This window comes from Gobius niger, assembly GCF_951799975.1.
Source record: "Gobius niger genome assembly, chromosome: 9".
Taxonomy (NCBI): domain Eukaryota; kingdom Metazoa; phylum Chordata; class Actinopteri; order Gobiiformes; family Gobiidae; genus Gobius; species Gobius niger.
In genome coordinates, this window is record NC_136860.1 from 37,860,137 (window position 1) to 37,872,462 (window position 12,326).

At 50.6% G+C, this 12,326-nt stretch overlaps 1 protein-coding gene across 1 annotated transcript in view; it reads left to right on the forward strand.

The window, feature by feature from the left end:
* Nucleotides 1-282: 282 nt before the first annotated feature.
* Nucleotides 283-12,326, forward strand: part of LOC306968370 (5-hydroxytryptamine receptor 2A-like) — a gene marked incomplete at its 5' end in the record, with an annotated part of 82,250 nt that continues 70,206 nt past the window's right edge. The window contains one exon of the mRNA XM_079563714.1: nt 283-601. Within this exon, the coding sequence (XP_079419840.1) occupies nt 283-601 (319 nt within the window). The remainder of the gene's footprint in view (nt 602-12,326) is intronic.

The following is a 12,326-nucleotide window of genomic DNA, read 5'->3' on the forward strand; positions in this document are numbered from 1 at the left end:
TTAGGCGGTGATTTATTTGCTTTCTTTTGAAGTTCCGCTTTGGGGAAAGGCGGCGTCTGGACCGGACTCTTCCTACTTCAGTCCAGGTTTGAAGAAATGTCAAGGCGATTCTCGTGTGGGTCAACATTTTGGATCAGAATGGATGGAAACGTACGTATTTGTTCACTTTTCTGCACAAATAATCCTCCTTCAAGACGAGGCGAAGTCTTGGTTTGGGGCTGGTGACAAAACGGTGCAGTTTTCCGTACTTCGCTTGCGTTTCTCTGTCTCTGACTCACCGACATGAGCTCGAGCGACCGTCCAGACTCGCCGAAAGACCCGCACAACGACACGGGTCCGCGGGTTTGCCACGGCGGTTTGGCGCTGACCAACGCGAGCTGGTACGGCCCGGCGTGCGGCGCGGTGGAGAAGAACTGGGCGGCGCTGCTGATCCTGGTGGTGATCGCGCTGACCGTGATGGGAAACATCCTGGTCATCCTCGCCGTGTCGCTGGAGAAGAAGCTGCAGAACGCCACCAACTACTTCCTGATGTCGCTGGCCGTCGCCGACATGCTGCTGGGGGTCCTGGTGATGCCCGTCTCCATGGTGACCATCCTCTACGGTGAGAGCGGGGAGTCGGTGTCTGACGTTTGTTTGGTTAAGCCCTTAACTCCCGCCTGAACAGAGCACATTACCTCTAGTTTGGCTTTACCCCAATCCAAAAGCTTCTGGGAAAAAGGTGTGAAAATAGCAACAAAACTGAGACGAAAACAATGATGGAAATGTGACAAAACAGTGAGAAAACATTGATGAAAAAGTTACAAAAATGTCAAAAGAAATTGACAAAAAAAATGACAAAAATGTGACAAAAATGTGATAAAATGTGACAAAAAAAGGACAAAAAAATGACAAAAATGTGATAAAAATGTGACAAAAATTTGATTAAAAAATGACAAAAAATGACAAAAAAATGACAAAAAAATAACAAAAAATGACAAAAATTTGATAAAAATGTGACAAAAATTTGATTAAAAATGACAAAAAAATAACAAAAAATGACAAAAATTTGATTAAAAAATAACAAAAAATGACAAAAATGTGACAAAAAAATGACAAAAAAATGACAAAAATGTGATAAAAAATGTGACAAAAATGTGATAAAAATGTGATAAAAATGTGATAAAAATGTGATAAAAATGTGATAAAAAAGGACAAAAAAATGACAAAAATTTGATAAAAATGTGACAAAAATTTGATTAAAAAATGACAAAAAAATGACAAAAAAATAACAAAAAATTACAAAAATTTGATACAAATGTGATAAAATGTGACAAAAAAATGACAAAAAAATGACAAAAATTTGATTAAAAAATGACAAAAAAATAACAAAAAATGACAAAAATGTGACAAAAAAATGACAAAAAAATGACAAAAATGTGATAAAAATGTGACAAAATAATGACCAAAAAATGACCAAAAAATGACAAAAGAGTTACAAAAATGAGTTGAACACCAACAAAAAAATGATGGAAAAAAAAAATGTGACGTGAGGAAAAAGATCCTCCCGGTTCAGGCGGGAGTTAAGAGGTTAAGCTATGTTTTGAGTGGAATATGGCTCTGGTAGAAGATGAATGCGATGAGGTCAGACGTCACAGTGTTGTACCTGCAGAGGTGGCGCAGTGGTTAGTGCGCCCTCCTCACAGCAAGAAGGTTCCTGGTTGGAAAAGAGTCTCTGAATTTCAACGGGATCCAGGAGCAACTGAAGGTCAAATCAACCTTTTTCTGCTGATCAACTATATCTGCTGATCTTAGAGTATTACCTGCTGTTCCCACTCATTTGTTTGTGTCGTTTCAGAGTAAACGAGTATATTTTGACCTTAAGGCGAGACACTTTAGGTGAAAGTATTGATGTTTCCCGCAGTGGTGGAAGTGGAGATTTGTATCTGTTTTCCTCCCTTTACATCTTAGTTTTCATGTCAGATATAAAAATGATGATGTTTATTTGATGATGTTTTGTCTGCGAGGTGGGGGCGACCCGGAAGTAGAAAGGCCGTCTTTCCCGCGGGTTTTCATTCATAAATATTGACAGATTTGACATCCACGTGTCCTGCTAAGGGGCCCCGTGATGACGCTTTCACCCAAATATGGTGTTTTTCCTCCTACGAGACGCTGGAGCGGAAAAGTGGAAGAACGGGCCGAGCATGCGCACTCGCTACAAAACTTCAGGGCTGGTTTTCTCTGAATGAGAGAAGCCGCACTCGGGCAGAGCCTGAGCCCTTATAGAAGCTCCCACAGACTCCACACTTTACAGGCTGAGACACAACAACATTCTGAAGGTTTTTGCAGAGGGATTTTTTAATATCTAATTCCTAGCCTGATTTATTCAGCTTTGAAACAAAAAAAACAGGCGGAATTTGAGTTTTTACAGAAATAAGTGAATAATTGGAACCGGACCGAGACCACCTGGAAAGTGGATCCCGCTCCGGTTCTTTGATCCGCACCAGGATTTGTTTGTTGTTTTCACACCTGCATAAAAGACCCAAACCTGAATACAGCCTTAGTTTGAGCTGTTTTAGATCTATCTATGTAAGACAGTGAAAAAGAATAACACGTTGCAATATCAAAGCTGACATTTCCACTGCCTCTGCGTGTTTCTTCTCGGCTGATCTGAACAGGTTTCGGGGCTTGTCTTGTTCCTTGGAGCAGTAGAACGACAGCATCATCAGCCACGTAGGAGAAACAGACGTTCCCGGCTGAGTCTAAACACGAGTTGGATTCCAGCGTGGGCGCCCGGGCTGTTTCGGGCTGTTTGTTTGGGGCTGTTTGGGGCTGTTTGGGGCTGTTTCGGGCTGTTTGTTTCGGGCTGTTTCGGGCTGTTTCGGGCTGTTTGGGGCTGTTTCGGGCTGTTTGGGGCTGTTTCGGGCTGTTTCGGGCTGGGCTGTTTCGGGCTGTTTCGGGCTGTTTGTTTCGGGCTGTTTCGGGCTGTTTCGGGCTGTTTCGGGCTGGGCTGTTTCGGGCTGTTTCGGGCTGTTTCCGGCTGTTTCTGGCTGTGTGTGGTTTGGGCAAATTGATTCAAAAAGCAGCGTCTTGAATTATGCATGGTACATGTTTCTGCAGTTACTGCGGCCCCGAGTTTGCCTTGGGCTCTGGGGACGTTCTGCTGTTGCTGTGAGAAATACTGACTGAGGAGCTTGTTTAATCAATGTTTTGGGGAAATTAGATTCGAAACATGTGAGTCCAGTGGAAATGAAGACAGAACCAACCAGGAGATCAGCCTCGACCTGTTTGAACGTCACGTTTTCTTTGGAGAATAAACCTAGTTGTCCTAAAGTCGTGAGCATGTAGCCAAACATCGCAAGTTATGAAAGATCCAGATGTTTGCAGCTGTTGTCAGTCCACCGACCACATTTAAGTGAGGTCAAAGCCTTGTTGGAAATCATTAGTGCAGCGATTCCCAAAGTCCAGGACATGGCGGCCCCCTTACCCACCCAAACATCTCTCAGGGCCCCCCAATAATAATATGTTTGTCATTATTTTACTGCTATAATTACATAAAGCAACATCTCGCAATGACTGTAAAGCAAATCCAAAGCTTTTTGTGGGTCAGATACAAATCCAATGGCCTGATTTAACCTTTGTCACGATTCGATATGTATTTCGATATGAAGGTCATGATTTTGATTGATGTCTCTGCCCCTCCTGGAGCCGCCTTAACGTGGTGGAGGGTTTGAGCCTGGATGATCCTGGAGCTCTGATGTCGTGGGGTCTGGTGCCCCTGTAGGGTCTCAGGGCAAACAGGTCCTATAGGTGACGGGTCAGACACAGAGCGGGTCAGAAGCTCCTCATGAGAGACCGACATCCTTCTGTGGACCCCCCATCTGCAGGGGGCGCATAGGGGCTGGTGCAACGTGATTTACGACCCGGCAACGGACAAGTGGAAGAAGATGGATGGATGGATGATGTCTCTGAGACCTGTGAAGATTAGTTTTCAGGTTAAGTCCAGTTAAGGGAGAAACTACTGAAAAAGGATGTTCCACTTTATTAAGCAGATCATCATTTTCAAGCAATAAGGGAAAGAAAAAGGATCTTTCTGCTGATGAAAAGCGTGAAATAGTTGAATGTCTTGGTCTAGGTATGAAAACCTTCGATATTTCAGTAAAGATGAAGCGTAATCATCGAACTGATCAGAGATTTGTGGATGATTCAGACACACTCGGGTTTGTGCAGATAAAGGAGATTTTAATGTAGATTTTAAAGAGTTCGGGATGAAAGTAACACTCTCAAAGTCTGTGGATTTGCTCTGCTCCTCGTGCCTCGTGCTCTGTTTCCTCGTCCGTCCGGGCTGAGAGGTAATTTGTTGTTGTCGGCAGGTCTCCGGCGCGTCCTCGTCTCCTCTCTGTCCTCATACATAAATCCACTTGACTCCACTGACCCCATCTCTGCCTCTCTCTCCACCTGTTCATTGTTTTCCACACGCTCACTTCAGTTTTAATAATGTCGCCGCGCAAACATCCAGGCAATATCAGCCACACGGCGCCCGAAATGCCCCGGCCGTCCGGTCCAAATGCCCCGGCCGTCCGGTCCGAACGCTCCGGTCCGAACGCCCCGGCCGTCCGGTCCGAACGCCCCGGCCGCCCGGTCCGAACGCCCCGGCCGTCCGGTCCAAACGCCCCGGCCGTCCGGTCCAAACGCCCCGGTCCAAACGCCCTGGCCGTCCGGTCCAAACGCCCCGGTCCAAACGCCCCGGTCCAAACGCCCTGGCCGTCCGGTCCAAACGCCCCGGTCCAAACGCCCCGGCCGTCCGGTCCAAACGCCCCGGTCCAAACGCCCTGGCCGTCCGGTCCAAACGCCCTGGCCGTCCGGTGCAAACGCCCCGGTCCAAACGCCCTGGCCGTCCGGTCCAAACGCCCTGGCCGTCCGGTCCAAACGCCCCGGTCCAAACGCCCTGGCCGTCCGGTCCAAACGCCCCGGTCCAAACGCCCCGGCCGTCCGGTCCAAACGCCCCGGTCCAAACGCCCTGGCCGTCCGGTCCAAACGCCCTGGCCGTCCGGTCCAAACGCCCCGGTCCAAACGCCCTGGCCGTCCGGTCCAAACGCCCTGGCCGTCCGGTCCAAACGCCCCGGTCCGAACGCCCCGGCCGTCCGGTCCAAACGCCCCGGCCGGTCCAAACGCCCTGGCCGTCCGGTCCAAACGCCCCGGTCCAAACGCCCTGGCCGTCCGGTCCAAACGCCCCGGTCCAAACGCCCCGGCCGTCCGGTCCAAACGCCCCGGTCCAAACGCCCTGGCCGTCCGGTCCAAACGCCCTGGCCGTCCGGTGCAAACGCCCTGGCCGTCCGGTGCAAACGCCCTGGCCGTCCGGTGCAAACGCCCCGGTCCAAACGCCCTGGCCGTCCGGTCCAAACGCCCTGGCCGTCCGGTGCAAACGCCCTGGCCGTCCGGTCCAAACGCCCTGGCCGTCCGGTCCAAACGCCCTGGCCGTCCGGTCCAAACGCCCCGGTCCAAACGCCCTGGCCGTCCGGTCCAAACGCCCCGGTCCAAACGCCCTGGCCGTCCGGTCCAAACGCCCCGGTCCAAACGCCCCGGCCGTCCGGTCCAAACGCCCCGGTCCAAACGCCCTGGCCGTCCGGTCCAAACGCCCTGGCCGTCCGGTGCAAACGCCCTGGCCGTCCGGTGCAAACGCCCTGGCCGTCCGGTGCAAACGCCCCGGTCCAAACGCCCTGGCCGTCCGGTCCAAACGCCCTGGCCGTCCGGTGCAAACGCCCTGGCCGTCCGGTCCAAACGCCCCGGTCCAAACGCCCTGGCCGTCCGGTCCAAACGCCCCGGTCCAAACGCCCTGGCCGTCCGGTCCAAACGCCCTGGTCCAAACGCCCCGGTCCAAACGCCCTGGCCGTCCGGTGCAAACGCCCCGGTCCAAACGCCCTGGCCGTCCGGTCCAAACGCCCTGGCCGTCCGGTCCAAACGCCCTGGCCGTCCGGTCCAAACGCCCCGGTCCAAACGCCCCGGTCCAAACGCCCCGGTCCAAACGCCCCGGCCGTCCGGTCCAAACGCCCCGGTCCAAACGCCCCGGCCGTCCGGTCCAAACGCCCCGGTCCAAACGCCCCGGCCGTCCGGTCCAAACGCCCCGGTCCAAACGCCCTGGCCGTCCGGTCCAAACGCCCCGGTCCAAACGCCCTGGCCGTCCGGTCCAAACGCCCCGGTCCAAACGCCCTGGCCGTCCGGTCCAAACGCCCCGGTCCAAACGCCCTGGCCGTCCGGTCCAAACGCCCCGGTCCAAACGCCCCGGTCCAAACGCCCCGGTCCAAACGCCCCGGTCCAAACGCCCCGGTCCAAACGCCCCGGCCGTCCGGTCCAAACGCCCCGGCCGTCCGGTCCAAACGCCCCGGCCGTCCGGTCCAAACGCCCTGGCCGTCCGGTCCAAACGCCCTGGCCGTCCGGTCCAAACGCCCCGGTCCAAACGCCCCGGCCGTCCGGTCCAAACGCCCCGGCCGTCCGGTCCAAACGCCCTGGCCGTCCGGTCCAAACGCCCCGGCCGTCCGGTCCAAACGCCCCGGCCGTCCGGTCCAAACGCCCTGGCCGTCCGGTCCAAACGCCCCGGCCGTCCGGTCCAAACGCCCCGGCCGTCCGGTCCAAACGCCCCGGCCGTCCGGTTCAAACGCCCCGGCAAAGTCAACGCTGAGATGATTGACTGATTAATCATGAATTGACCACAAAGCATCTCCTCATGCACTGCCTGACCCAGAAACAATAATGACAGATTGAGCTTAAGGTGTTTTTAAATCAAAGAGGGAGATTCTTTTGTAGAGTCAGTCTCATTCAGATCCACCACTTTTCTCTGTTTCAGCAGAACGGTCGCCTGCAGGTGCTTGTACAAAAGTGTGTTACCGGGGCTACATGGTCATTTTAAACTCACTACTGCCACCTCAGGTCGTGTGTGTAACTGCAGCTTCTGTATTAAAGGAACAGGCCACGGCTTTCACATACTGAGATGTTCTTACCTGAGCTTAGACGAGTTCATGTGTATCTGTCTGGTCTTCACGCGTGTCCTCAGTCACGTAAACACGGCACAGGCGGAGTTAACTGGATCAAAGCGTTTTGTCTTCCGGGTTTGAAAAATACCTCCAGAAAACACTTATATTTATCACATAAATGAGTGCTCCATAGTGGTAGAGGTACAATCATTCATATACATGCCTATACTTAACTTTGGAATGGCTAAAATAGCAGATACAGATCCTTTAAATCTTGATGAAAAGAAAACAGAGATGGCTTTATCTGGTCATTTTAAGGCTGCAGATGTTGCTCTGCTTGGCCCACTCGCTCCTTATGTTGGTCCATCTGTGAGGGATCTGGGCGTAATGCTGGACAGATCTTTTAAACTACACAAGCAAATCAGTTCAGTCCAAACCAGCTTTTTCCAGATGCACCTCTTAAGTAAAGTCAAATCCTACATTCCTCTAAACGAACTTGAAAAAGCAGCACATGCGCTCATTACCACTCGTTTAGACTACTGTAATGCTCTGTACTGTGGTTTGGACAAAGCATCCATTAAAAGGCTACAAATGGTCCAAAACGCAGCGGCCGCTTCCTGACCGGCACCATCACACCTGTGCTCGCCCGTCTGCACCGGCTTCCTGTCTGTCACACAATCAACTTTAAGATTCTTTCAATTGTTTTTAAATGTTTAAATGGCACCTTTGTATCTGTCTGAGCTGCTCTCTGTCCAGGCCCCGTCCAGAGCACTTCGCTCAGCTGACCTGCTCCTCCTGGATGTGCCCAAAACACACATGAAAACCAGAGGAGACAGAGCTTTTTCTGCTGCTGCCCCCGACTGTGGAACGGTCGCCCCTCAGCATCCGTTTGGCCCCGAGTTTTAAGTCCTCCCTTAAACCCACCTCTTTACACAGGCTTTTTAAGATGTTCAACTGTTCCTCCATTGTATTTTTGTTCATTGATTTTGACGTAAAGTCTTGTTTGTATTTGTATCATAGTTTAATCATCTGTTTGTGTTGGGAAGCACTTTGGGCAGCCGTGGTCGTTGTAAACGTGCTGTAGAAATAAACCTGACCTTGACCTTGCACTGTTACTGATCACATCGTCGCATCGTTGTTGTGAAAGCGTGTGGATAAAGGAGCAGCATTCACGTGAGTTGGCGAATTCAGAGCGAGCTGAGGCACAACAGCGAAAACAATGGAAAGAAAGGCCGGTCCTGCTAAGTATCCACAGCCTTTAACTAATAACATTGTACATACTCTCTGGTCCCGCACTGACCAGCGTGTTTGTCTGTCCCATGTAAATGTCAGCGATGGCGTCCCCAGAGCCGCAGATGTGTGCCAGGTCCCACAGCTGCTGCGTATGTGCACTGATCTAACAGACCCAGCACAGAGGGTTAGTGCAGGGCTGGAAGTTCATTTTCCTCTGAGTGAATCTGCAGCCTCACTGAGAGATGCACTGATCTAACAGACCCAGCACAGAGGGTTAGTGCAGGGCTGGAAGTGTAGAATCTGCAGCCTCACTGAGATGCTGAAGAGTCGTCACGTCGCGCTCACAGCGGGGACGGAGCGAGTCTAACGCCACAGACTGTGTCCCCCTCACACCCCACTGAGCGTGTGCAGAGAAGCCTCCAAACCAGAGCTAAACCAGAGCTAAACCAGACGAAACCCAGACTAAACCCAGACGAAACCCAGACGAAACCCAGACGAAACCCAGACGAAACCCAGACTAAACCCAGACGAAACCCAGACGAAACCCAGACGAAACCCAGACGAAACCCAGACTAAACCACCGGTCTCTCGTTTCCAGGGCACGTCCATCCACAGAGAGGAGACTCAGATTGTCAAACGCCCACAGTGCTTTGAGACGAGGTCAGGACAGGGCTCTGTGTCTGCGGTCCCTGCACTTCCATTTAGTCTCTTAACCTTCTGAAAAATGTGTATTTACTGCGAGAGGAGCAGGACAGACTTCAGAGGGAGAGGAGACACTGGGGACGTTATAAATATGGAGGTTTTCATGTGAGCAGCCAGAGCGATGTGCCCTGTGGTTCCTCTGGGTGATATCAGCTCTTTCACTTCTTTCAAGGCTGAGTCCACAATTCTGATACAAGTAAAAGCGTTTGTCATGATGTTTGTAGCACCACAGCGTGTTCTGTGTTACAGCTGTGGACTCAGGCTGTGGTGAGACTCTCAGCTCTCCAGAGGTGGAAACAGGTTCATTCTACGTCCGAGGTTCCTGAGAAATCTAAGCCAAACAGAAGCAAAATCACAGATTATTTTGTAGATTCTGAGATAATGAGTGTTTTATGAAACTCTCCTTTCTGACGGTGGCACAGCGGTTAGTGCTCTCGCTTCACAGCTGGAAGGTCCGGGTTCGATTCCCACCAGAGACGGGGCCTTTCTGTGGAGTTTGCATGTTCTCCCCGTGTCTGCGTAGGTTTCCTCCGGGTTCTCCGGTTTCCCCTAACACTAAAAACATGTACAATAGGCCAGGATGAATGATGTGAGTGAATGTATGGTGGTGTCAGAGGGTCCGTTGGCGCAGACGTGTGTAGTCGCGAAAGCGCCTCTGACAGTCTCCCCCAGGGGGCGCTGAAGATACAAACGTATTTTACACTGAGTGTGGAGTGAACGTACAACTGTCTCATGTAAAGCACTTTGTGACCATGTCTGTGAAAGGGGCTATATAAATAAAGATCTTCTTCTTCCTCTCTCCTCCTCTCTCCTCTCCTCCTCTCTCCTCTCTCCTCCTCTCTCCTCTTCTCTCTCTCCTCTTCTCTGGACGGACACTTTTGTTTTGTGAAAAGGGAAATGCATAAATATTTCTGTTTCAAGTACATTTTCAACGACATCATTGTTGACACGTTTTGAAACACGCGTGTTTTCGATCTCTTTTTTTAAGCTTTGATTAAAGACTTTAACAGGATGTTTCTCAGCCGTCTTTGGACTGATTTTAACCATTTAAAAACTCTCCACTGTTTGGATCTGTACATATGAACACTGGTCATAATGAGCGTCTCCTCTCACAGATATGATACAATGTGATGTAGAAACGTTTACACAAATGCTGAACAAATGTATCAGAGAAAATACGCTCTGTTGCCAGGTCCCAGAGCCGCATATGTGCGTTTATGTAAGGGACATATGGAGCTGTGGGGGCTCACATGTGCTCATCAGCACTAGCTCACATGTGCTCAACCATCAGCACTAAGACATGAAACACTTCCCTCACACTTACATTGTTCCCCCATGTCAGAGTAGGTGTAGTTACTTCTTGTTACCCTTGTTACCCTCTTGTTACTTACACCTGGAACGCGGGCTGTATTCTAAAGCGGTACCAGCTTTTCCTATAGCTAACATTTGTTTTAATGTAACATGTTATTTGCATAGATAGATTCACATAAACATGTATCGGCCACCAAAACATAACATAAAGTAACTATAACTATGCTAATAAAGTCATTATTATTTGCAGTGTTCACTGACATGGCTTTGTTTGGTCCGCGACTCTCGGGCACTTTTTCATTTTGGCCTCGGAGACGAACTGTTTGGGCCCCCTGCTTTAAAGGGACTATACGGAGTTTAAACGTGTTAACATTGTGTATGTTCCTCCCCCTACATGTTCCTCCATGTCCTAATGTGAGACCTGTTCACCACAACTGCCTCTAAATCCTGCTTACTTTGGGCCGTCATTCACGAGTTTAAAGGGATGTTTCAGGATGTTTGACATAGGGCCTCATTTCCTGATTTCTGGAGATATTTTTTTGTAATTCATGCAGTTCTTACATTTGAAGAGTTTCGTGGCGCTAGGCTAGTGCTAGGCTAGTGCATGTCTATGGTATCAGCTAGCCTGCATTAAAAACAGTGTGACCCACTCCACAGAGCACCTGAGTCACTGATAACACCAGACTAACCATATACATGTCTGTGTTAGTGATGCGCGGGTCGACCCGAAACCCGGGGGACTATTTTCTCTCAGATCACTCCGCCGCCGCGTAGCTTATACAACCACGAAGCTGCTGCTGCTCAAATATAAGGTCTTTTAAATGCAAAATGGTTAAAATTTTTAATGCAGGCTAGCTGATACCATAGACATGCACTAGCCTTGCACTAGCCTAGCGCCACGAAACTCTTCAAACATAAGAACTGCATGAATTACAAAAAAAACATCTCCAGAAATCATCAACGCTCTGGATAACGAGGAAATGAGGCCCTGTGTCAAACATCCTGAAACATCCCTTTAATATAGAAGGTGCAGTTACACGTAAGACCTGAGGTGGCAGTAGTGAGCATAAAATGATCAGCTTGTATCTAGTCCCTTTAAGTAAAGTTTTGAAGGACCTGCACTTAAAAGGCACCAAAGTAAAAAGTACATGTTTTTATTTCAAGCCCCTGATCATGTTCACTCCAGGGCAGTAGGTGGCGCTGTGCAGAGGAAAACGCCACTGACTCACAAGGAAGACAGTTTGCTCCCGTCGTTTTCTCATGTTTTTCAAGCCGCAAAGCAATGGATTTGTACTTTCTAATTCTATTTTACTGGAGTATCTGTACTTTTACTCCAGTGTAAGCTCCGCCCTTTACTCCAGTGTAAGCTCCGCCCCCCTCCTCGGCTCTGGTTTGTGGTTCATTTCTCTGACACTTCACCCGTGGCCTCTCCACTTCTATGTAAGTCCACCCCCGATCATGAGCGGATAAACCCCCGTGTTCCGCCCGCTAGGCGGCGGCGGCGGCGGCGGCGGCGGCGGCGGCGGCGGCGGCGGCGGCGGCGGCGGCCGGTCCCCCGTGCGCTCCTGTCGGTTCCGCTGGATGATGGAGGATAAGTGGTTGTTTGTGACAGCTCCAAACAGACGTGAAGCTCGGGGGAGTTCGTGTTTCCAGAGGAGGGTCTGCACAGAGAGGAGCAGGTGTTCTGCCGGCGCGGGGCCGTGGACGCCATTAGGGGGGGTTTAAGGCCTGAGTGATCATTATAAACATGGCACCTTTATAATAGAAAGGAATGTTGTAGTCAGATAGTAACGTGTCCGGATGTTTTCTTCGACTAAATGAAAATAGTCGAAGAGGGACTAAAACATTCCTAAGGCACAGTTTGAAGAGTCTTATATCGTTTGTATTTAACCCCAAAGGAACAGGTGTGTGTTTGATCGTAGCACATATTCACTGTGGCCTTGTTTCAATAAACTTCTGCGATGTCAAAGATCCAGAGCCAGATCTGGTGGTTCAGAGCGCAGGCTGTAGAGCAGACGACTGCGCAGACAGGGGCGCAGACGACTGCGCAGACAGGGGCGCAGACGAGGGTGCAGACGAGGGTGCAGACAGGGGCGCAGACGGGGGCGCAGACGAGGGTGCAGACAGGGGCGC